The sequence below is a fragment of the Ambystoma mexicanum genome, chromosome 11, assembly GCF_040938575.1.
Source record: "Ambystoma mexicanum isolate Mex_15411 chromosome 11, UKY_AmexF1_1, whole genome shotgun sequence".
Taxonomy (NCBI): Eukaryota; Metazoa; Chordata; class Amphibia; order Caudata; family Ambystomatidae; genus Ambystoma; species Ambystoma mexicanum.
In genome coordinates, this window is record NC_090934.1 from 1,059,884,354 (window position 1) to 1,059,911,207 (window position 26,854).

Below are 26,854 nucleotides of genomic sequence, written 5' to 3' on the forward strand. Positions count from 1 at the left end.
GGACAGAGTGACTTACTGAAGTCCTGTCCCCCAGCAGAAGCGTTCTCTGCTCAGGATTAACTGTTGCAGTTTCCTCAACCTCAAAGTTAATACACTAAATAGAAGAGAAAGAAAAGCTTAACCAGGATGTTACCAATGTAGATTTCACACGCAGGGAAAGTGGAACTTGTTGGCATGGTCTAAGTGACGCAGGGGAGAAACGCAGAGGGAGAATTGGCTGACAAGATGGCTGCCAGGCCAGTTACAGAGTTTATTCTGCCGCCAAAGCAGCAAACCCAAGTACACTGATAGAAGGTAGCCAGTTTGAGCCCTCACCAAATCATTACGATTCACAAGCGCAGACCCTCAGTGAAATGTCTATGGGACCTGCGAGGGGCGAAACACGGGATACATCCAAGCAGCCCTAGTTGCTGATTGTGGGTTGTAGCAGGTTCATGTTGGGAAGGCTAGAGATTGGAGAGGAGAGTGGCTGGAGATAATTTGGTGAAGACTGGAGAGTATAGAGCGGTGGAGAAGGATGTGGTTGGAGAGTATGAGAGGTAGCAGCAGGAGAGAGGATGGTGTGTCTCCAGAAGAGAAGGGGGTTGTGAGATCAGAAGGCAAGAATGCAGTGCTATTAACAGGACTGGTAGAGGTAGTAGCAGATAAGGAAGGAGAGGCAGGTTGAGGTTGTGGTGAAACCAAAGCAAAGGAGGTGGTAAAACCTAAAGGAAAGGGAAGGAAATGAGTGGCAGAGGTGGCAACAGCTAAGGAGGGGGTGGTTAAGGAGAAGGTAGTGGAAGATTTGGAGGGGAGCCTCTTTGATGGGAAAGTCAGAAAGGGCGAACAACCCAAGGCGGTAGAGATGAAGTTGTGGTCATGAAGACAGCTCAAGTTGGTAGAAATTAGGTAGTTGTGATCAAGACATACTAAGGGAGTTTAGAAGAGGTGGTAACCATAAAAACAGTAAGCCTTACAGATTTCCAAAACCGAAAAAACAAATACATGAAAAAGAGAAACATTCTACTTGATAACAACTCTCATCAGGATGGTATTTTCAATAATATTCTTTAATTGTAGCGACAGACACAAATGGAATGCATTTCGGGTAAGTCACCATTCATCGGGGAAAATATCCGTCTCAAGCGGCCCACTTCTAATGGATAGGAACACAATGGGCCTCATTACGACCCAGGCGGAGGACCATGGTGCTATTAGCACCATGGTCCATGCCGGTGTCCACCATGGCGGAATGGGTAATTCCCCATGCCGCCATGGCCCTTCCCCATTCCCACATAGGGCTCAATGGGAATGGGGAAGGCGCTAATAACGGTACCTCAAATTGCGGTACCGTTATTAGCACCAAAGTCCCTTTGCGAGTCCCTACTTTAACGGCTGGAAAAACAAGCCGTTAAGGTCGGGTCCCACAAAGGGACCTCGTAATCAGGCGTTAAGGGTTTAACGGCGCCGACACCTTTTACGGCGCCGTTAAACCCTTAACGTCAGGGTCGTAATGAGGCACAATCTCTAAATTCTGCCCATGTGAGGCCGCGGGGGAAGGGAGAAGGTCGTTACGTAAGCATTCCAAGGTAGTAGCAGGAGGTGGCAGCCATAAGAGCAGGCCAAAGTAGCCATGAGGCGATGGTGATGGATCAGGAGGAGGAGGAGGTAATCGGAGAATATGAAGAGGTACTCGCAGAATCAGAGGAGGTACTCACAGAATCAAAAGATGAGGTGACCTGGAAGGCAAAGTAGTCTGGGTAGTGGGAGGAGGTGTTGAAAGACTGAGGAGAAAGAGCTGTTTTATGATGAGGAGAGTGGCAGGAAAAAAGAGAGGGCAATGGAGGCAAAGGAGCAGGAGCTTACCAAGGAACTCATTTGTGAGGCCGAATACTTGTGCAATAAGCCCTGAGCCTGCAGGCCATTACTGCATAAGGTAATGCCCCCGGGGCCCATAGTTACAGGCCAAAGCGTAGCGTGTGTCTTAACGTAGGCCCAGACAATGAAGGTATTTGCCATATTAAGCCATAGCCAAATATCTTGATCAAAGGAATGCCATGTCATATGTGGATTCAAAAGGAGGCGGTATACAAGAGAGAAACAAGAAACAAGCTTATGGTAAAGTAGAAATTGCCACAACCAAATAGTCCATTATAAAAATTGTGGTGATGGAACCACACAAAACCCACATTCTCATGGTCCATCACTTTCCATGATCTCAACCAGTCTATTAAACTAGCGGCTCTCAGCTTTTTCTCACCACTCTTTTCTCTACAGCTGCAGCGCATTGAAGTGAACCTGGATAGGCGCTTCAGAAAAGACACCATGACACACCGCGGAATAGTAAGAACATGAATATTATTTGTTGAATGCTGTACCCCAGGCGATGCAGGATTAGCAAATGGCACTTGTGAAAACGCCTTTTCTTCTATCCACAGGCACCCTTTTGGGGCGATTAGATTGGCTTGTGGGGGAGGGGCCATTCTTCAGAAGATTAGCGGTAGACAGAAATGTACACCGGCTTATTCTATCCAAAAAGTCACCTGCAGGGCCAGCCGCAGCACGGGCAATGCTTGCCCAAGGGGACGACAGAAAATAACCAGGATCAGTGACTCATTCACGTGAAAGTCATTTACAAGGAAGACATTTAAGGGCCAAAAAGTCATCTTTATTAATTACTTTCCGTAATTAAGTTTGTTGTTTAGCATCTCGGAGTAGTTTCTTAAAGGTGCTCGCCTTCTTTACTTTCAGAAACCATTGCCTCGTCCTGTAATTCATTGGCTCAGAAAGCGTCGACATTTAACAGCCTGCTTATTTAAAAATGACCCCACCGTAGGTAGGGTTTCACATTTCAAAATGCATTATGCACTTAATTCGAATACTTCTACTGGGTGCCCTTTTCCCATGTCCCCCTACGGCTTCCTGTGTCTTCAAACATGGCATGAATTCTTACAAAATGCCCTGATACTTTTTTCTTAACTCCTCGATTACTTTCTTAAATACCATACAGATTGTTCAATAGTGCCACGATCCGTACAAACATAATCCAGCGCTATGTGATGTTTCTTCCTTCCCAAGCCAATTCCACCTGCAATGTGCTGGTGGCACTCTCATCTGGTTAGTCCTTCTTCCTTTCTACTATTTCGCTTTCATCTATTTCGCTTTCATTTCTTATGTCTCTTCTTTTGGCACTTCAGATGCTGTCTCCCCAGAACTTACTTCAGGACATTATGGAGCAATGACAGCAGCCATTTTGGTTTGGTTTCACTTTTACAGCAGCAGAGCTATGAGAGAGCCACGGGGACTTATTGCAAGTTTGGAAGTGTTACAAGAGAATCACTGTTAGCATAGCTACCAAGGCACCCCAAGTTCCGGAGCGAGTCCTGGTTTTCCCCATTGCATGCTGGGCACATAGTTTTGTTTTTTCATTCTGAACTTGGGCCTACCAGTCCAAGCATGTAAAGTTAAAAGCCAGGACTAGCACACGGTGTCACGCATGACGTGGAACCACCTGGCAGCTAAGGGTAACGGTTACTGCATGATTCAGGGTAATAGTTATTAACGATTTAGGAGTCTCATTGGACCCCACCGGGGACATGTGGAATTACTGCATGTGACAACTCTCCCTCGGCTGTTACCGCCATTGTAAGAAGAGACAATGGGCCTCATTACGACCCAGGCGGTAATGGGTTAACGGCGCCGTAAAAGGTGTCGGTGCCGTTAAACCCTTACCGCCTAATTACGAGGTCTCTTTGCGGGTCCCGACCTTAACGGCTGGTTTTACCAGCCGTTAAGGAAGGAACCCGCAAAGGGACTTTCGAGGTAATTATGGTACCGCAATTTGCAGTACCGTAATTACCGCCTTCCCCATTCCCATTGATCCCAATGGGGGCAAAAATGGGAATGGGGAAGGGCCAATGGTGAATGAGGAATTACTGCCCCGCCAACCTTGGAATGGGGCGGTAATTCCGCCATTCACCATGGCGTAGTTGGTAATTTACCGGCGTCAAGCATGGCGCTAATAGCGCCATGGTTAACGCCAGGGTCGTAATGAGGCCCAATACCTCCATACAATACCTGAGGGGGATTTGTGGGATATGGGTGACACAAACCTTCATTTTGCAGAGTGGAGAACAGGCAATATTCTTACATGCCACTGGTGTGTTACCATTACTGCACACCACATAATGAAGCACAAAGAGTTCATTCTGATAACACATTTATTTGCCTAAACATTGGCAAGAAAGATCTCATGCACATTGTTAGACATTAGTACCTGTATCTGACTTTGCATCCGGGCATTTGCTTGTTAATTCTACTAGGAGAATAATGTTAATGATGTGTTATTTATATAGCGTTTTTTCCAAAGGGCTTTACATAAAACATATTGGGGGTCATTAGGACCCGGGCGCAAAGGGATACTGGGCACCGGTGATGACACCGGTGCCGGTAATCCCTTTGCGCCCTATTCTGAGGTCCCTTTGCGGGTCCTTCCTTAACGCCTGGTTTTATCAGGCATTAAGGACGGGACCCGCAAAGGGATACCGGGGTCATTAACGGTACCGCAATTTGCGGTACCGTTATTGCCGCCTTCCCCCTTCCCTTTGAGCCCTATGGGGGATCAAATGGGAATGGGGAATGGGATTTCAAATGGGGATTTACCGGTCCCGCAAAGGGCGGAATGGACCGGTAAGTCCCCATACCACCACGTCAGTGGCGGTATCGGTATTGGTGCTAGTCATGGCGCTAATAGCGCCATGACTAGCACCAACCTCGGAATGAGGGCCATTGTAATGAATCTAGTCAATTTGTCCCTTGCCCCCAGATGGGAGCCACCCTGTATGAGGTTAGGGAGGACCCTGCTCCGGCTCCGCAAGACCCTCCCTCGGAGTCTGGGCATTTGGGACCCCACTGGGAGTGATTCCCCTCTCAGGGACAAGGGACGAGGGCTCCCAGTCCGATAAGGAACTCCCAATCGAAATGCATTTTCTGCCTACATGGGATTTGGAAAAATGGTTTTTATTCCTGTTTTGACACCACCAACCAGTGACATTCCTTCCAACCCTTTTTCTTCAGGTAAAGCTGGATGTTGTCTGAGTGCCACAGTCAAAGGAGGACACACCCTTTTTGCTTGTGATAATGCATATAAACACAGGAGTAACTGTGACTAGGAGGGAAACTCCTACCCAGAGGGTTGAGTGAGTCCTACGCAAAAGCAAGCCCTTGCAGCAAAAACGTCCTGGAGGGGTGGAGCCACGCCAGACTGCAGAACCAGCAGAGGCGTGCAAGGCGAGGAAAGTGATAGCCAAACACTGGAAGGCTGACATGCTGACTGACCGGAGAGCCCAGGTCGGGAAAAAGGTGGAGACAGAAGAGTGACCATCTCATCTGGTGGTACGACCACAAGTGAGTCCTGGTGGGCTTGGAGCCCGGCAACCGACGCCGAGACCAGAGAGTGTAGGAGAGCCCAGAGCCAGGAGCTCTGCACAAGAAACACTTTTGCTGCTGAGGCGCGCAACAGCAGGGAAGCGAACGCTCACAGCGAGAAGACACAGCAAGAGCTACATGCTTTGACTGTCATGGCTGGAGAGGCCGAGGTTACAGGAGCCTGATAATCCAGAGAAGAGCGAAAGCAAGCCTTTCAAAGGACCACAGGCCTTCAGAAAGTCCCCAGGAACTATGAGACAGCCAAGGATGTGGATACCGGCAAGGTTAAGGGAGCCGACAAACTAACGGGGACAGACGCCCTATTCAAGAAAAGTGGCAAAAATAGCAAAGTAGGACCAGGGGACTGTGAAGAGTATGAGCACTACGAAACCCAACATTCATAGAGAAGCAGAATTAGTAGGTTTTCAAGCAGCTAGTAGAGGTTGGGAAACATATGAAGCAAACCCGAATGTTCCTGAGTAAGGGGAAACCATACAAACGATATATTTTCTTTTACAACAAAACCTGCAGAGACGTTGTGAACAATGCTTTTGAAATAATGATGACATTTGTACCGAAGCACCAGGAAGTCCAGTGATTGGGCCAGGCAGACACCACAGACAAAGGCCATTGCCCCAGGCCCCCTCTCATTTTGTTGTTTTCTTACCGTTTACCTTTATCCCGCACCTTCTTTCCTTTCCTCTTGGCTCTATTTTTCTCCTGATTGTATATAATTCTTGTTTTTGCTATAGATGTGCTGTACTTAATTAGCTTTTTTATGTTTATATGTTTATCTATTGCCTCTCTTGTCCTTGGTCTTATATGAGACTTTGCAATTGAAAATCTTATAAATACATTTAAAAAAAAAGAAAGGTATGAATGTATAAAGATTTAAAGAAAAGGATGCTTTTCAGCACAGTATTTTTTCATTCCATTATTAAAAGCAAACATGTCCAGGCAAGTATGATGTTTACCATTCTCTGTCTTCCTTGTATTCATGATACCTAAATGACAAGTAACTCTCACTCGACAAGAGAGCTACATTTGGCAATTAAATACATTTTTGTCTTAATTTTCCCACAATAAAATCCATTGTTTGAGATTATTTAAAAAGGGAAAAGGGAGTAAGTACTTCTTTGCCATCTAAAATGCTCTCTATTTTGCTTCTCCATATTGATGGTTCCATCTCTATTCATCAAGATTTACCTCTTGGGGTGTAAACTAACACTGCATTTCTGTTATTAGCTAGTCAGATAGCCGCAGAGCAAAACAGCATTCTCTAATGGCACCATTTTCATATGGCTTCAAGCCATTGTCCAATGAATATGCTAGAACTGGCTTATGTTAAAGCTTTATAAGGTTGAGGCCAATGCACCTGTTGCCCCTGCACCTCGCCCTCCAGGTGTATGGTTTAGAGGTCTGTGGCCTTCCCAAATGAATACAAACAATACCTCCGCTCATCTACCTCCTACCTTCGTGAGTGAGGCGGTTCTCCAAGCAGAGATTTGGCGGTAGATCCTTATCCTCAGCAGGTGCCTCCCTGGCATGTTCTGTCTTGAGCCGGATCTCCTTAAATTCTGGAACCTCATCAAGACCTTCCTCTTCTCCTCTTCCTTCTCTCTCCCTCTACCCTGCTAACCTAGTTCTCTGTTCTTTCCCTCTCCCCCTCCTCTTCCAACTGGCCTCCTGGTGTACCTCAGAATCTCACAAGTCCCCGGTACCCCAGCCAGTCCTCTTTCACACTTGCCTCAGGGCCCTACACTCCAACCACGCTCACTGCACTTGAGAAATAACCCGAGAGAGGCTCTCTCTGCACTTACCCCTCTCTGCACTTAGCCCAGTCTCAACCGACCGGGTGCACTTGATCCTTCCCATCGCTGCGACCTTCTGTGCACTTGCACGATCTGCACACACCGGGACTGAAGATCGTCTGTCGGTTTTCACTTGTCCTTACCCCTTAATTGCACTGGTCAAACTACAGAATCGCTGTCAAGGCTATTTGCTGTATCTCAAACTATTTAATGTATTTTATATGCACTTACTCTGTCTGTGCACACTATTATCATCTCAGAATTTCAAGGGCTCTGAGCGACTGTTGTTTTTTCCGTGTTCCCACCCTCCTTGAGCGCTTTGAAACACTTGCCTGTGTATAGGCGCTATATAAATAAACAATACAATACAATACATACTGGAGCCCAGCAGATCGGGTTATAAGCATAGGCAGCAGCATAACTAAATCCTGCCCCTCGCGCGGTGCCGCTTAAAGAGAGCAATCTATAACTGATAATACAGCACAGAATTCTGCCAGACATCACTCTTTATCCATTTACCCACGGATCAGAGGAATAGTTCATATCCAGGGTTATTGGCATCCCATCAAGGAATATGGTAAAGATGCCACATGATGCTATTTATTGGGTAACAGCAGTTTAGGCCGCAGCAGAAGTTGTGGAAGTAGATTTATTTTACAACTTATGTTGCCGAAAATATAAGTGGGGGGGTGGGTTTAGGATAATGATTAATGTATGGGGGTAAAAGGTGTAGCTGCGGGGGGTTCCTCGCATATATTTCTGGCAAAATCAACCATTCAAAAAAACAATTTTGACAAAATCTACTTCGATAAATTCAATTCGATGAAATCACACAGGACCGTTTATTGGGGCTATTCTAGGCCTGAGTGGTTTTAAGACCAAACCACAGGCATAGAGCAAGTTCCTGTGGCATGTTCGTACCTTCCTCAGAGATGGAATGGCGGGACACTGCATGGCACAGGATCTCCCCATGTATTGGGTTTGGCGCCACACACATCTGGTGGCACTGCATTACATCTCCGCCGTTCGCAGTGCTCTAAGTATGAACGCTTTGGCAATGTGGTGGCCTCAATGTTACCCCCCATTCCCCAATGCATGTTCATGGAATGTGTATGGTTCTAGCTGGCAAAGAATACAATGGAGACATGCTGCCAAACTGCTCCATCACCAGATGAATCAATACGCTTACACATCTCTACACGGAGTGCATAGCTACCAAGTAGCCCCAGTGGAGTAACTTTGCTGAAAATGTTGGGGGCGAGGAGCATGCCATCTAAATGAAAGGGGCCCCTGGCAAATGAGTGGTATATAATGGTGTGCCACAAGAGTTTGGAGTTGGGGGGAACACCCCTGTCCCTCCCTAAAATTGCACCCATGAGTAGCCCCATGTCATACGCAACGCCTGGATACCTGGAGCCAGTCCTGGTTTTTCCCATTGCATGCTGGGGGACGTAGTTTTGTTTTTCCCATTCGAAGTAGGATCCTAAAAGTCCCAGCATGCAAAGTTAAAAGCCAGGGCTAGCTCACTGGGTCGTGCTTAAGGAGGGGTCACTTGGCAGCTATGGTAGGGCTACTGCAATGTGCGGGATGCCTGCATACGTGCATTTGTCCTCCATTCCTCGACGCATGGAATGTGTATTGGTGGGAATTATGAGGGCAAGGCTATTTTGCCCGAACATAGGTTCCTCCCACCAGGATCAGTGGCAGCCTGCGCCTGCGCTTATCCTCATATTCGGAGGCAAATAATGGCTTCCATCACATGCTCCTGCCTACCACACACACAACTTTGAAGAAACTCTGGAGAGTTCATGGACCATTCTGAAGTCCTACACCCTGTTTTCTAGTGTGGAAAAGTAAGCACTGCACCCGAACATATGTTCTCTATGCAGCAGGCACTTGTCGGCAAATACAGGACTAAGATAGACAGACATGGTTCCCTCTTATTTGCCAGCAAAACTGTGGAATTCTCTTCCACTGCCTATTGGGGTTGCTGCCAGTCACCCGGCATTTATGAAAGGGTTGAAGGATTGGCTTTTTCCTCAAGGGGAATAATTGATGTGTCCCCTAGAATATTTGCCTCTTCCTAGGAAGGCAGGAGGGCACCCCCAATGGAAACGGACTTAGGATTCTTTACAACCATTTGGAACCTAACATCCAACCCCAGCTCACAGTTTTGAAATCTAGTTGCCAGAAACAAAGAGCTGGTAGGCACCGTGAATGTGAAGAAGAAAGAAGAATTGCTCATGCCAATCACGGTGGCATGCATGGAATTACCGTAATTGAAGATTCTCGGGTAAGAGACCTGCCAAGAGAGAGAGATACATTATAAATGACACCAGTCTGAAAGGGTTCTATTGTAAAGATGTCTAGGGGACTCAACAGGGCGCCAAGGGATCAAGTGCCCTCCCAGACATCCAGTCTTGCCACCAATTGGCCAGAATTAAACTAACCGGGTTATACACACATTGACTGATGCCTTTGCCTCCTCTATCTTCTAACCTGCAACCGGCACTTATAGTTGTTCTTTCATAACCAGTGGTTTCTAAATGCAGGATCTGGATTGGAACCTGTGTTGTGCTCTGTTGTTTTGCTTCCAAGACAAGCACATTGCCCCTGAGCTATCCTTCCTCTACAGGACACAAGCCACCCAAACTGGGCATGCACAGAGTACAAGTAGAAGTGATATTCTGCGGATGCGATGAGTGAGAGTAAACATTTCAAATCATCTCAGCAGGATCCTCTGGTGGGAAGGGAAAAGAGGCGCATGAAATCACAAGCAAACATGGTCGCCCGGCCACTGTGCATCTACTTCCGCGGACAGAGCAAGGTTCATTGTTAGGTTCAAATGAATTTCTGCATCCAGGGTTACTCGAAGAAAGCCTGCATCCGACATATGAACTAATTGCATTCAATATGCAGTGTTTATATCGAAAATGTTATGTTGAAACACACATATATCGAGTACTTTATAACGCAAACCTATCTACCGAATGTATTTTCAGGTGGGGTAAAGCGTTACATTTTTTTGGAAAATGTTTGGGGTGGGTTTTTAAGGGTGGTAAATGGGAGTTTGGGGGGACCTCCCTCCCTCACCCCCAAAATGCATTAGGTATACAGGTTTTCGTTATAAAATACTCGATATGCGTGTTTCACTATAACATTTTCGATATAAAGACATGTAACCATTGTATTCGTGACTATGTCTTAGCCCCTGATGGCTGGACTTCACCCATTGGTTTCTGCCAATTAGGCCTTGACGGGAGGTGCATATTCCTGTTTTGGAGCACGCCGCATTCACAGTGCGTTTTTGTGCCAACGTGGAAAGCACGCCTAGCTGTGCATTTGTAGTGCCACGTCCAGCAAGTGCATGAACTGACCCAACCCTTTATAAATACCAGACACCCTGGCAAAGAGAAGAGGATGTTAGGAATATATGACAGCTTAGCATTCCATGTATGCGTCAGAGTGCAAACAAAGGACCCCAAAGTTGTGGTGAGAATGTTGTCAATAAATGTGATTTGCTTAGAGGCACTGCTGGTCCCTGATCGAGCATGAAGTCGAGACATGATGTGGTTTCATGATAATGGGAGTTTGGAACGTGCAGATTTTTTGCACAAGGAGAACCAATTTGGAAATGTTTCATACTTTATTTTTTTATTATAGTCTTGTTCTACTTTTTAAACATTTTATGTCAATTTTTATAATTAAAGAAATTGGAAAAACAGTGTACAAAGAAGGTTTTCGTTACGTTTTTGGGAAAATAAAGCCTTTTAGTTGTCCAGATAATACCTGCCCTTTTCATTGGTACAGAAGAGAAATCTCCCACCAATCTGCTGTCTTTCACAGGATAGGACACATGCACATGTATGCAAATTGAGCCTCCATTTGACACTGACCGCTTTATTTTTCGCTTCTTCATGATAGGTTTCCAAGACGTACACGTGATGATCTTCGTGGGCTTTGGGTTTCTCATGACCTTCTTGAAGCTGTACGGCTTTGGTGGTGTTGGCTTGAACTTCCTGATGGCGGCCTTTGGAATCCAGTGGGCTCTTCTGATGCAGGGCTGGCTTCACTCGTTTGACACCGGATATATCCTGATTGGAGTGGAAAAGTAAGAGAGCAGGAGAAGACCTCTATGGTGGCATCTATTGAACTGATGGCCTATTGCTGTTTCATGTCTATTGCAGCACGCCTTCATTAGGCTCCAAAATGCAATGACCTCTGGCACACCATTGGGCATAATAGGACATCATACCATTCTCTCTATACATGCCCGTAGACCACTGACCGAAGATAGGCACTTCTGCCATCACATATTCTTCCTTCGCCCCTTGTAGAGGACCTCATGTAACCATCATGGCAGAGCCCAGCCCCCTGCAAATCACTAAGGCCACTCTCTCTTGCCAGCCATATTGGTTGTATGATGTACGATGACCTTGCGAGCCTCCATCTGGACTTCCCATCACGTAATGCATTCTAAACATTCACATCCAGTCAAATATATCTTAATGCGCAGCTAATGAATAGGTAACTTGTATATTCAAACATATACACATATCCAAGTCGCCTAATAATTACTACTAAAGAGACAAGAAATATTGGGCCTCATTACGGATCCAGCTTCTAACCTTGACGGTTCTACCGCCGGGTTGCCTCCAGACCAATAATGATTTACCGGTGCCTGACTTCCTGGTGCCACGAGTCCAGCGGCCTGGGAAGTCAGCCGCCGCAAATTGTAAGTCCCCAGTCCTATGCGAGAGGGGACACAGGAGCACTGGCACCATGAGGAATAGGGCTGGTGCTCCTGTGAAAAGTCTGCCTGCCGTAGCCTCTGCCCCCGACAGGGTCAGACCTGTCGGCACAGCAGCGAGCTTACCGGCACCCTTATTTCCGGACTGGCAAACTCCTAATGAGGACCATTATCTCCTTAATGATCACTGACCTAGGCAGATGACAGGACCTGCACATTGACAAATGGATTGATTCAAAGTATCTATCTATACACACATGCCAATTCATAGCAACAGAAATAAGCAATTGAAAGGTGTGTTTGAAACAGCTGTACATTGTGTCACAGATGACATAATGATGGACAGAGATGTCGAGAAAGTTTCACAGGTTTTCATTATTCTGTAGACCTTTTACAGTCGGAGCGGAACAGATCATTCAGTGCAATGGTAGTTGTGGGCAGGAATGCGATTTGGGGGTGGTGGCCCTAGGGCCGTCCCTCTCTCTCTCTATTCTCCCTTGGCATGTCCATCCTAGCCGTTGTTTCTGTGACTGCTGATTAGCACTACGGATCAGAGAGCCCTATTGTCTAACCTCTCGTCTTACATTGTGGTGGTTTCCTTGAATGTAGGCTTACCAACTCCCTCAGGGACTTTCCAGCAGTCACTGCTCTAGCTCCGCTTAGTGTTCTGCAGGGAGTTAAGAATGGTGCATGCAGTTACTCTGTTGGATTTATTCAAGATTAGTCATGTTCACTCTTGCCTCACATTTTCTACTCTACTTACGTCATCTTTCTTGACTCTTCCCCACTACTCCTTCTGTCCCATCAATCTTTCACTTCACCTTCTTCCTGCCTCCATCCTTTGATATTAACTCTTCTCCTTTTCCTCCATATCTACTACTACCATTCCTTCTCTAATACTACTCCTCCTCCCACCCTACTACTCTTCTCCCTCAACTAATGCTGCTCTCTGCATCCAACTACTACTCTCCTTCTCCTGTTACTGCCACTCACCTCCAACTACTACTTTCCTACCACTAATACCACTAGTGTCCTCCACCTACTACCAATACTCATGCACCCTCATCTTATCAAATAACATCCACTTCACATTCACACCTTGCACTAACTTCACTCTGCAGTACCCTTACACCCACCAAGCCAATACATCACCTTTCTTCAATAAACACCTCCTCACTTCACCATTCCTTCCTTCCTCCTAGTGGTGTTGTGGTCCAACTGCACTCTACTGCTTACCTCACCCAGATAACCCACACTCCCTGTTTCCTGTCCTAACTTTACATGTCTCCTCCTCTGCCCTGATTGGCCAGCTTTCCAGAACCACTTCTGAACTATGTTCCCCCTCCTAGTAGGTGTATGTGTAAGGGGAAGTGTTCACAAGGGGGCTAAGCTCTGCCCTGATGGTGTTATATTAAAAAAGGCATTAGATAGGCGGCTAAGCGCTGTCACTTTTAGCATGCAGACTCGCCGAGTAACAAAGGTAATGGTGCCTGGTCCAGGCAATGTTCATGTTTATGGCTTGGGCCCAAAGTTCTTGGTCCCCTACAAGTAAGCTGTTGAAGTGAAAGGATCCCAACTTCTTGCAATTGTCCCTGGTGGCCTAGTGATTCACTGGAGAAAACACTGGACCACCCTGCTGTGAGTTGCAGAAATCTACTGCCTCTGCGGCTGACACAGAAGCGCTGCACCTCTTCATTCTCCAGTGCTGTGCCTTCTCCCCACTTGTACAGGATTCAAGTGGTACAGCTTACAGGAGGGTTGCTCTTGTTTTGGGCGGCAGGGTTCCGGTTCATGGCTGGGGCGGTCATTGGGCACTGTCTGGTCCCTCAGTAGATCTTCATTTGTAGATGCTCTACAAGGGAAAAAGAAAAACTGATGAGCCTCTTTGAATTGAAGTATGGCGTGAGACAGATGTACTGCAGCACAACACTCTCACACGATAGTGGGGTTTGGGAATCGGAGTTCTTTCTATTGCCGCATTGTTCTGTAAGGACAGAAGTGGCTCTAGGATATTTTGCCCTGAAGCTCCCTGTGTGGAATTCGACAATCCGCGCGGGGGGGGGCAGGATGCGCTCGACTGGGCTTTTTAGAAAATTTTTATGGAAATTGAATGATAAGAGATCAACCCCCTGAAAATGTGTGGGGCTAATCCGCACACATTTTCCTATGTTTGCCGCACAACAAACACATAGTCACATGTACTGGACACAGCCTATAGGTGCAGTCCACCTGTCATGTTCAGCTGGAATGTGACAGCCACAGGTACATCAACGCATCTCAAGCGGGGGGGGGGCAAAACCTTCCTACTGCCATGGCCAGCCTCATTAACTGACAAAGGCACCATGGATCCGCCCTATTCTTTGTCTGTCCTGCTGGTGGTGGCGCATACCGATGAGAGTTAATTGAAGCAGGCCTGCTAGAGGCCTGGTCGCAGAGCTGACAAAGGGGACAGGAAGCCCAAAACCTTTCTGATATGCATCTCTGTCAACCTAAAGTCAGCTCCAGCCCCTTAGTATCAAGGGCAGTGAATTCTCATGTCTGGGACAACTGTGTACAGTAGTCAACTGTAACGCTCACCTGACTCCCACGGAGGCGCTGGTCTAGTCTGGGTTGCTGTGGCCTCTCCGAGCGTGATGCGCAGAACTCGGAACACCGACTGAACAGGACCCTCAAATCTTGCTTGTCTGGCCCGTAGGAATATCCTTCTGCAGATGAGAAAGGGGATTAACAGTCTGCAGAATAGTGTGCTTGCTCCCCCCTACCCCCCTTCGTTCTTCTCTAACTTCCTCCGAAATCCCCGGTTGAAGCTCACCTTATGGTTTGAAAGGATGAACTCTCCATCCTGCTTCTGGTGCAGGGGCGCATGTTAGTCCAGTTACTTCACTGGTTTTCAGAATGGCGCTGGCAAAATCCACTTGACTTTTCCGAGCGGAACGCCGTAAGTATGAAGATTGCAAAAGTTCAAGTGTTGAGCCTCCTTTTCTGTTGCCTTCCTAACCTGTGATCTGTCCTTTATTTCAGGTGCAGAATGAAGGCGATGCGTTGAGGGATTGAATTGCCGATGGTAAACTCAGGTGAGTTAGCGATGGGGGCGATCCCTCTTAATGTCTTTATATTCCTCCAGTAATGTCTTTTGTCCTTTCCCCATAGGGGCCGGGGTGCGGTACCTGCCAACGAAGCGGCACCGACCCGAAATGAGGAATGGTCCACCAACAGAAGACCGGTAAGTGTTATGGTGGAAAATTAGGCTTTCCTCATATGTTCCTTCTGCTCACCTTTGGTCTCTTCTTCTCTCCCCTAGGCGCAGAGATGTGGCGACCGGTGCAGACAGTCGCGGTGGAGCCAGAAGAACTCCCGAGGACAGGTGAGTGAAGCGTGGCGCTGCAGCGAGCAACGCTGTGCTTTTAAATGAAAGACTTTTCTCAGGAACGCTGGCGTGAAGGTTTCCGGATGCAGGTAAGAAGTTAGATAAAATTCTTGGTTTTCACCTTTCTCTTCTCTTCTTTCCTTACAGGTGTTCCACGATCGAAGCGGCCGTGGCTGGAGACCAGATGCAGGAGCAGACACGGTGAGCGTTCAGCTGCTTGGATGCAGAACAACGCGAAGCGTGAGCTACTGTCTGGGCGTGGCTTAAATAGCACCCAAAGTAGTTCCAGGTAAGTATCCTTCCCTGGCCACGCCCGAGTAGCAAAATAGTCCCAATGAAAAAATAGTCCCTTTCAGGTCTCAGGGAGGCCTGAATCTTGCAGCAAGGTCTGCATCAGGTAAGTGCACAAAACACCTTCCTTTATGAGCCTGGCGCCTATGGCGCCAGGACTGATGTCCAACATGAGCCTGGCGCCAACGGCGCCAAGACAGAGCCCAAAGAGCCCCTATAAGGGGCCGCTGGGCTTTTACCCGTGGGCATGATGCCTGCTCCCCGGGGGTGCTGGGCCTGGCCTGGTGCTCCGGGGGTAGGCATCATGACATCAACCCCCGGAGGGGGACCCCCTTTCAGAGGGTAGTAGTATGTGATTTGATGGAGACAGAACGTCTGTTCTCGTCACAACTTCAAGGGAAACCTGCGCTTTGACCAGGTACCACAGGGAGCTCAATTAATCAGAGAGAGCATTTGATCCACAACAGACAGAAAGATGGGTGGTACTTAGTAGTACATGTTTTCACCCTTTTACCTTTCCTGTTGCAAAGCGCCCTGGTTATGACCTCACGCATAACAAAAGATTTTTGGTGGGGACCCAGGATTGGTTCATTAAGGTAGGCCTAGCTTGCACCAATCACTGGGGCCCATTTGGCTTTAAAAGATGTCTGAGCCCCTCTTTTAGAAGATCAATTGAAGACTTTGCAAGGAGCAGCAAGAAGAACTCATGGGGACCCTGGCTGAAGGTAAAGTCTGCCTTACATCTTCCACCAGTGAATGAAGGCCAAGAAATCCAAGTGGGAAGCAAGAACCCTCCGCTAAACATTTCCTGAGGAACAGAGGGAAATACTGAATCCAGAGGATCCTCGAACAGCTCCAGAACTGATACCCAGCCAGCACACATCTTGTCCTGCTAGGCTCAGCAGGCAAGCTTCCTGGGTGGGAAGTGCCAGAGAGTCTCTGAACCAAACCAAGGACATGGCTGTTGCCTGCAACACTGTTCAAAGCTTTGGGCCATCTGCCTTAAATGATGATATGAGCTCAGCAAAGAAGCTAGGAGGAGTGCACCGACAAGCATCAACCAGAGCTACTTTTAAGGACATTTAAGGACATTTTCGAGGCAGTCGAGCCCCTCCACCTGCAACCGACTGCACCACTGACTGTTATCACGCTGCAGTCACTAAAGCCGTTTGAGATGCCTTGACCAGTGTACCAGATCTGCCAACCAGCACAGAGACAATGATTCTTGTCCCCGAGCCCCCGGGTTGGCCAGCCTGCAGCCATCCATCCAGCCTTGCTTGCCGAACTGCGTCCGAGACGCCTCAGCCAGTGCTTCAGACCCACCAACCAGCACTGAGACGACGGTTTGTGACCCCGAGCCACTGTGTAGGCCAGCCTGCAGCTGTCTGTCCAGCCTTGCTCGCCGAACTGCCTGCCGCCTGATACCCGTAACTGTCTCTGTCTTGAACTCTGTCGGAGAAGCTGCAAAGCGCCCTGAAACCAACTTGATGCTGTCGAGCACCAAGAACTTCTAAAAGCACAAGGTACATTGTGGTTAATTCCCCCTTATCCTTCCCCGAAGGCCACTATTGAGATTAATTGCTTTACCAACTACTCTACTGTCAGTATCTAGAGTGCATCGCTTTTCCTTCTTGAAACTGTCTGTCCACTGCATTCCAAAACAGGGTGGGTTGTATTTTGTAGTGTGCTAGAACTGTAGGTTGAAATATAATAACGTTGATATTTTTTATATAAACTTGACTGGACAGTCCTTTTAATCATTAGGTAATAATTGTATTTTCGCTGTGTTGCAACTAACCAGTGATCCACGACCTTGCAAAGATAAGCCTGCCGTTCCATCTATGTTGCAAAAATTGGACAAGTAGGTTTATAATTTGCTTGTTATTCCAATCCGTTCGGATCCCTTCTTGTTTACTAGAGGTGGGGGGCTGATGGTTTAGAAACCAATATTCGTACCTGGACCACTGGCGCCCCAGACATTCATTTGTCACACACCCCCCTCTTGACAAGTCCAGGAGACTGAGTGCAAATTCCAGATCAGAAGTCTTAATGGAATGGGAAAACAGACACCACAGATTGGAAAGTAGTCTCACTAGTTCGAAGAGAGCATAGACTGGCCACAGCCAGGGCCATCGATGAAGTCAAGACTGCTTGGTTTTATGCACGACATACTGCACGCAGTCGATCATCTAGGGGATTGTATAATGTTGTTACATCGACGGATATTTTTTAATTTTCTTTTCTCGAGATTCTTTTAAAGAAATAACTGATTGAAAAAAATAGGGGGTGGGAAAGTGCAGATAAGGAGCAGGGGCACAGGAACAGATCAAAAACAATAGGGAAGGGGGATTGGTGGGGAAACCCAAAAAAAGAAAATACATACAAATTTTATGATTTTTTTCGGTATAAAGTTTCGGAAAAAATAACATCGAAAAAAAGACCATTGATGTTATAACATAGAAGAACCCTAGTGGATATGCATTTCCAACTACCTGATCGTCTTTAGCAACTCAGGACTAACTTTCTGGAAACACACTAGAAAGCAGTTCAGCCCTTGTCAGGCCTGTTATCTTGATTCCTATACTAATGTGACCCTTTCAAATATTCTCCTTTTCTAATGGCTTTTAGTGGAAGGCTGGCCATCACAATAGGCCCGGATGCCATGAAGACAGGTCTGATATCCCCCTAGATGCTATATATCCTCCTAGTTGTGGCCCTCAATCTGTGCTGCATGGTATGACTTACCTCCCCTATGAGATGCCCATTCTGTTGCAGAGCCGTGCGTAGGCTACCTGCAGTCTACAGCCCTACCACCGCCCCTCAGCGGTGCAATCCTCAGCCTGTTTCACCTTTCCAGACTAATTCATCTGGCCAAGCCCAAAACCATATCCTTGTAATAAACCCACAATGGCAAAGTCGGACAGTCCAATGCAATTCCACCTGCCTTGAGCCTTGAAATCCACCAAGCCTGCAAAGCCAGGGCAAAGTGGGGAAGGAAAACTTTTAAAATCATGTCCTTATCACCACCTTTAAAGGACAATTGCTGCTCACTATCGCTATGCCCATGTAAGCAACACGAGATTTGATTCAATGTTTATCATCGCTGATTGTAGCACCTGTCTGTTGTCAAAGTCTGTCTCTCCTCTTAACTATGTTGGCTCCGAGGCATTGACAGTATCATTCACCAATCTAACCACTCAAAATTCGTGACCTTCACCTCAACAGAAAGGTGATGATTTAAGGGAGCAGTCCACAGCCTGATGGCACTGGGATTCAGCTTCAAGCCTTTGAATGGGACTCCACCACCAAATGGCTTTCGAATCCACTGATCATCCGCACTCTCGACACTTCGGTAGCACCTACTGGCGAGAACCATTCATAACATCTGATAATGCAGGTTCAGTGACCTGAATGCACTGTTGCTTCAGCCTCCATGTGACCTGGTCCTTCAAGATGCCTCTCAGGCAGTGGCCCACCCACACTGAGAAAAGACCATCACACTGGTCTCGGGACCATGGCTCAGGGGCAACCTGCTTGTCTTGGAAGCAAGACGATGTGGAACAACACAAGTTCAATCCCCGGGCGCGTTATCAATAACCAATTACAATTACAAAAATGTCACCACAGAGTCAGGCGTTCTTTTACACACTCAAGATCCAATAGTCCCCTCAGTAAATTCCTAAACTTCATCACATACGTCTCTTGGAAATGTGACCCCAGTACCAACTCAATATCCGAAGCCAGGCCCTTAACATGCATCTTCAACCTATCCCCCCGCCCCACAAAGAGCACTACTCAACTTAAAACCAGCAGCCAATACGTTTAGCAACCTATAAACAGACTCCTCAACCACGCCCTTGACCTCCTCGCCACAACTAGAGGGGATTCTCTGTATCTAATCTTTTCCCCCCTTTCTATCTCCTTACAGAGAAAGGTGGCTATGGCTAAGGGGTGTCCTAATGCATGCACCGTATTATGCCAGAAATGGGGAATCATTCGGAGTTGGATGGCAGCATTTTAGAAATAGCAGTGCTTTCACCTCCCACCCGATTACAACTCTAGAGGTATCACCTGCAGTGGTATTCCAGTGGCACACTACTGAAGGCAAAGTCAGCCCAATTATGTTCACTTTGAAAATCAACAAGACCATTTTAATTCCATCCTAGTGGCGGAAGTAACATTTGTAAAATGCCCTGAAGTTTTATGTTATACTCATACAGAATACAGACAAAAACCATATATAGAATATTGGCAAGCAACATTTTTGATGTGAAAATTGTCAGGTGGTGAGAAAGTTGACCTCCCTGATCTATCAGTACTCTTTCCTATGTAATGCATGAAAGGGTCAGATTGGAACCTTTTTCAACATTTATAAAAAATATGGTAGTTGTGTGCGCCAATAGTGTACTTTATCACTTTTAACCATCAGTATGAAGGTGGAAATCAATAACCAATGTGTAATTAAAAGTAAAGAATGGTATTATTGAAGAGGGCAGATTGCAGCAATAAGCTTTTGCCTCCAGCAATAAGCCTTCTGAATTCCAGTTAACATTGCTGATACTCTGAAAACACCTCCAGGCTCCAGACATAGGGAGTTATTAAGAGTTTGCAATGGCGATAAAAACAGTGGTACTTGTCATGCACTATTGTTTTTTCACCCACAGCATCAAAGTCCTGAAGGTATTACCTCCATTGATATTCCAAGGGAATACTGTCCGAGGTAAATTACGACCAATCGTGAGTCTGATTTTCATATTGAAAATCCACCAATGTTTACCACCACAAATGTGTGAAAGTAAAATTTGGAAATGACTCTTAATCCTTTTGGAAGGTTTTTACCTGTACAGAAGGGATCCACAAGTGCTTCTCTTTAATTCAGGTAACATTTGTGTGATGGATTCGTCAGATGGGGTTAGAAAGTGGGAATCTGATATTCAGCCTCTTACAATCTTTCTGATATAATGCTTAGATTGGGTAGAAATGTCCATTTCATGCATTAAAAATAATTTGTACAATAGTGGTATGAACCACTTCTTTTTTTATTTGTGTTTTAGTATACATTATACTTTACACAATTTATAGCATACAAAAAGAGAATATTTCATTTCAAAATCATCAATTCATTGCATATAATTACAATTCAATTCCATCTAAAATACAAAAAATCTTCAAGGTAAAAAAACATTTTCGCTAAAAGCTTTTTTAAAACGCATACAAAAATGTAAACAGATTTGTTATATAAAACTAACAGGCAAACTACCTCATACATTTCCTATAAATCATGTGTCCTCGACTTCTATTCCAAATCGTTTTGTCCATCTTCCAGACTCAGAAGTAACTCTCCTCCAATGTCAATTACATGTTGAAGATCACTTAACATTTTCATCAAAGATTTTACGAAAGCTACTATTAGAAGGACATGTTCAGTTGGCATCAGTCGAAGCTACAGATCTGGAATGCACAAATTGAACTGCAGAAATTGAATGCACAAATGATCCGAAGAAAAATATTCGATATAAAACTGTCAGTGAACACTCTGTAACCAAATGATGAAGAGTCTGATTTACAGTCTGATTTAAAGAGCCTGCAATTACGAAGTTCCTTTGGGATTCTCAGTTCAGGTCCAATCATTTCCAATTTTGGCAGGCAGTTCAACCTAAATTTAAGATACAATATACAACTCCTCTGTGCCGGAAACATCTTTAAATACAGCCCACAGTCTTTAGTTGGAGCATAAAATATCCCATATTTGTATCTTGTTTAGCTCTTCCAGATCCGCTGACCTATGCCAACATTTTCTTCTCTTTTTCTTACTCTCATAAGACTCAAGATTGCAATATCCGTGACCTTCATTAACTGTGTGCACTTCTCCCAAAAATTACATATATTTACCCCCTTCTCCATCATCTGCCCTAAGTATGATCCTAAATGCAGCTGTGTTATAGACACCACCTTCTTGTATACACAGATACATTTCTAAATAATATTGCATTCAGCACGATTGCAGACCTAGTTCTAAGCGTATAATGCTAATGGATATGGTTCTGGGTGGGGCTAAAATTTCTTTCAGAATTCTACCTTCTAAGTTATCTAGGTACATTCCATAACCAGCTCCACTACATGTAATACCATAGGGGTGACTTTGATACAGCAAATACTATTAAGGGTGTTAGTGAAAAAGTACATTGCTTACTCTGCATTAACTTCATCAAAGTAATGCATGATCTCGCCTTTGTCCCCATACTCAATTAATGAGTTTTCAACCTGTCCACCACAGAAAAAGGGAAGCCCAGGCATTTAAATGCCTTGACATCTGCTATATTGGAATTATGTATGGACCATACATAATGGTTTCTACTTCTTTTCTTACTTAATGTTGCAATGAAGGATTTTGCAGGATTGATCGTCAATTAATTGTGCTTTAATTATGCTCTGACTCCATTCAAGGAGGGCTACATACCTGCAATGGTCAAATCTAGTAAAAATAAATCGTCTGCAAAAGCAATACAGTTGACTAACAAACCTGTGAATTTTGGGGATATCATCCCCAGCTAGTACTTGTGTCCCATAAGTCGGCAAAGTAAAGATTAAACAGTGTGGGGGCAATGACTCAACCTTGCCGCCCTCCTTTCCTCAATGGCATCTCCCTACAAACATCCCCTTCCGTATTCAACTTAACTCAAGCCACATTGTTCGAATAAAACATCTCTAACATCTTTAATAAACAGACTTCAATCCTCCACAATTTCAGTTTCCTCCACCACATACCTACATTTACGTTGTGAAACGCAGTGCAAAGGTCAAGTCCTGCAACATACAAGGTTCTCCCCATACTACCCCACCACACTTGTGCTATACAGGTTGATAGGGTCAGACCACTGTCTAGGGTCCTAATACCCCTCCAGTATCCGGTCTGTAAGGGGCTAAACCTATGTATGGATTCAGCCCACCTAATTAAATCCTGTAGAACCAGTGACGTAATCATTTTAGAGGACACAATTAACGAGGAAATTGGGCGGTAGCTAGTAGGATCTTCCCTTTGACCTTTCTTAAAGATCGGAATAAAGGAAGATTTGCACCAATCATCAGGACAAATACCTGTTTCAATTACTTGAATAAGCAAACGATACAGAATATCTGCCCATAGTTCTTTTCTTATTTTTCAACAAGCAATTAGTCATTCCATCTGAGCCACAATATCTAGAATCGCTCAGTTTTGCTATCATTATCTCAATGACAAACTTATCGAGATTTCATATAGAAGGAATGCAAGCCGTGCTATTTTCATGAAACATTGCCATAGGGTCAACTGATGCATTACCGTACTTATTGGTAAAATGTTCAACCCAGACATCTTCAGACACAAAAGAGGACTGACTCACTATGTGCATAGAGTTCATGTGATTGAGTTTCCACCATATCAATCTTACATCTCTTTTTTTATTATTTTCGTAAATATATCATGGTTATCCTTTATATATTTTTGCAATTTATAATCTTTTAGCCAACTTTTGTACTCTTGTCCCCAGATCATAACTGCACCTTTTTCTCACACCACTGTGTTTCTTTTGACCTTATTATGTTACGAACATTCAACCTAATTACCTGCTTTTTCTGAGTCATTAATTGAACAGAATACTTCACCTTGTTGCTTGCAAACAGCCTTTGCTCCCAACATCTCTGTGTTAGACTAAGATTGTTTATCCTCATCACGGTCATTGAGAATTGTGCTGGATTAGTACTGTGAGTTTTCTCACTCTCAATTAAGTTTGTCCACCAATTCTCAATGCTGTTATTCACTTAAGCCATGTTTTTTCCAAGTTGTGCAACTCCATTGTTGTAGGCGGTTGCAATCAAGTTCTTACAGTTTGAGAATACAGTTTTCCAACCTTTCCCGGTGGCGAAGGAGCATGCCAACATGGCACAGTCTCTCAACATAATCTTGATCACCTTAAATGATTCTATGTTCACTGGTTTTATGTTCGCAAGATATATAAACATGATTGTGGATGTTGATAAGTGACCATACCAAGTTTGTTCCAAATCAGTCCTTGAGTTGAACAAGGCATTTAGTTGGATGAAGCCCCATCTTGCGGGAAAAAAAAACATACCTAGATGAACCACTTCTGTATATTATACATTACCACCATGAAAACAATAGCAGAAAATGCTTATTAAAAAAGGTGTATTTTTGGATTCCACCAACGGTATTCAACAACTACCTCTATGTTAGCAATGGGCCAGGGGAAACTCTGAATAAAGAGGTATTTACAGCCATTAGTATTTCTTAATATAAATCTGACCTAATTGTATTGGTTCCCAAAGTCTCTGATGCTTCACATCTTAATGCAATAAGATCCGAGCCAGGGGTATTACTGCGTCAGGTAATGCCCCAGGATCCATTGTTATATGAGGGCCTTAATGAAGGCCCTGGGGCATTAGCAGACTGTGTTAATGCCCCCCGGTGAGGGGCTTATTGCTATTATTACCCCACCCGTTAAGACAGAGGTACTAATTAATAGTTATTTTTTTTTAAGTTGCGTGATGCCTTCGGTGTCGCACATCTGAAAAAAAGAAGAAATAAAATAGCCACAATGGATCAGGGAGAAGGGACTGTACATGGTCCCTTCTCCCTTTCCATGACTGCCATTGAAAAGCAAATAAAAAAGTTAATAAAAATTAGCCACCAGGGAACAGGGAGAAGGGACTACACGTAGTCCCTTCTCCCTTTCCATGGCGGCCAGCTAGCGGACGCAACCGGCTCAACAAAGGCCTTATCGGGCTGGTAGCGACCTGGCAAGGGCCCAGGACTAAAAGACCAGGAGGTGGAGTAGCCCTGATCTATCCAGAGTGGATCTCTGTCCTCATCATTCTCACTCAGGCCCACTCCTCCTTTGAATGCCTGCTCTCTCTCCAGTCTCCTCTCTTACTTTGGCCACCTTATATAGGCTTCCAGATCAGACCACCCTCTTCCTCTCACAATGGGATGATCTGGCTGCTTCTCTCCTCTCCACCTCTACACACCTCCTCCTGCTAGGGGATCTAAACATCCATCTGGACTCCCTGGACTCCTCAGGATTTACCTGCACACTCTGTGACTCTCTCTCTCTATCCATTCTACCTTTTGGACTGAGTCACACTGCAGACCACACCCTGGATGCTCTCATCTCCCCTGACATCACTCTCTCTACCCCTCTTAATATGGCACTCTCCTAGACCGATCACACTCTTCTCTCTTCTCACCTCACGGTCTCGTCCCCTCTGGCAGTGGCATCTGCTTCAATGCCTCACATCTTCAAGGACACCCATCCCATGAAAAGAGTGACAGTGGCTGCCTTTGTATCCTCCTACTTTCCACCCCCTACTCTTGCTGCTGGCTCCCACCCTGACACATTCCTTGCTAACTTTCATCTATCCATTTCCAACACACTCGACATCCTTGCCCCCGTCATCAGGGTACGCATGAAGCTTCTCAAAAAGTGCAATTCATGGTACAACTCTGATCTGGCTGCCCTCAAACGCAAGTGTACTCCGGAGACCCCTGGCCGGGCCCATAGAGACGAGGTTTGCACCCACCCTGGCCCTCTGCTCAGCCCTGGCTGCACACTTCCCCAGCAAAACCTTAGACATCCTTTCCTCTCTCACTGCTTCACACACACCAACAGAATCGAAGCCCTCTTTGGCCTCTCACGCTCTCTCCCCTCTGCCATTTCCTGCTTTTTCCACTGTCACACCTGAGGAGGTCACTAGGCTAGTCCAGTCTATGAAAGCCTCTTCCAAACAGGTGGATCCATGACCTTCCGAAACTATCAAGGACAACATTGACACTGTAGCATCAGCCTTGGCAGACCTCTGCAACCTCTCCTTCGCCTCTGGGGTTTACCACTCCTCTTTCAAAGACTCTCTAGTGCACCCACTACTCAAAATACCTTCTGCTGAGCCATATATCCTGGCAAACTATTTCCCGATTTCTATCACTCCTTTCCTGGGCAAACTACTAGAGAATTTGGCTATCTCTCGGCTTACTCCCCACACCGAATCTGTTGGTTGTCTCCATGATCATCAGTCTGGCTTCAGAGCATCCAGCGTCATGGTAACTGCTCTTCTGAACACCTGTGAAGACCTGCTCTTAAATCGTGACTATAACTCTCCTTCTGTCCTTATTCTCCTGGACCTCTCCTCTGCATTCGACATGGTAAACCATAATACACTGATCAATTGTCTCTGTGATACCCTGAGCATCACTGATCAGGCCCTAGTGTGGCTTACCTCCTTTCTCTCCGACCCTCCATCCCAAGTGGAGCTCAGGCCCTTTCTCTCTGCTATCACCCTCTGTACTTGCGGGGTCCCCGGGGATGTAACCTATCCCCCTGGTTCTTCATTATCTACATGGCGGCCTTGGCCCACATGATCTGTTCCTTCACCTCCAACTGTCAGTGTTATGCAGATGACACTCCGCTCTCCTTCAAGCTACCCACAGCTTCTTCTTCCTCTTCGCTCATTCATAACTGTCTGTCCCCAGTTTAGTCCTAGTGTGCAGCCAATGACCTCTGCCTTAATGCCAGTAAGACAGAGATTGTTCCCATTAGGAACCCTGCTCCCATTTTCCCACTCTCACTCTGGCTGGCCTCCCTTGGCCTTGCACCCACACCCTCCAGTAGGCAAAACACCCACACCCTCCAGTGAGGCAAAAAATCTGGGGGTCATCTTCGATTCCACTCTGTCCTTCTCCTCACACATCTCATATAGTTCCAAAATATATCACTACCGGCTGCACCTCCTCTGAGGTAGCCAGCCTTTTCTCACTTTACCCCAGAGGCTCACTGTCTCTACAGCTCTGGTTCTCTCTAGACTTGACTACTGTAACAGTCTCTTTCTTTATCTCGTACTTCTGCACTCTGACCTTTGCAACTCATCCAGAACAGAACCGCACGACTTATCCTTGGCCTCAAGCCTAGGGACCGCATCTCTCCGGCACTGAAATCCCTCCACTGGATCCCTGTGCCGGCAAGGATCAAGCATGAGACCCTCTGCATAGTCCACAAGGCTTTCTGGGGCTGGGGCCCATACTACTTACAGCACATTCTTCCCAAAGTCCTCTAGAGCACTCCGCTCATCCTCCTCCAACTCTCTGAGAGTGTGCCGCTTTTCCAAACAGAGCCTTGGGGGTAGATCCTTATTCTCTGCAGGGGCCACCCTCTGGAACAGCCTCCCTGCCCCTCTCTGTCT

General features: G+C 45.9%; 1 protein-coding gene across 1 annotated transcript in view; it reads left to right on the forward strand.

The window, feature by feature from the left end:
• RHCG (Rh family C glycoprotein) overlaps positions 1-26,854 on the forward strand; it is a 265,077-nt gene that overhangs the window by 81,652 nt on the left and 156,571 nt on the right. The window contains exon 2 of the mRNA XM_069624306.1: positions 11,142-11,328. Coding sequence (XP_069480407.1) covers positions 11,142-11,328 — 187 coding nt within the window. The remainder of the gene's footprint in view (positions 1-11,141; positions 11,329-26,854) is intronic.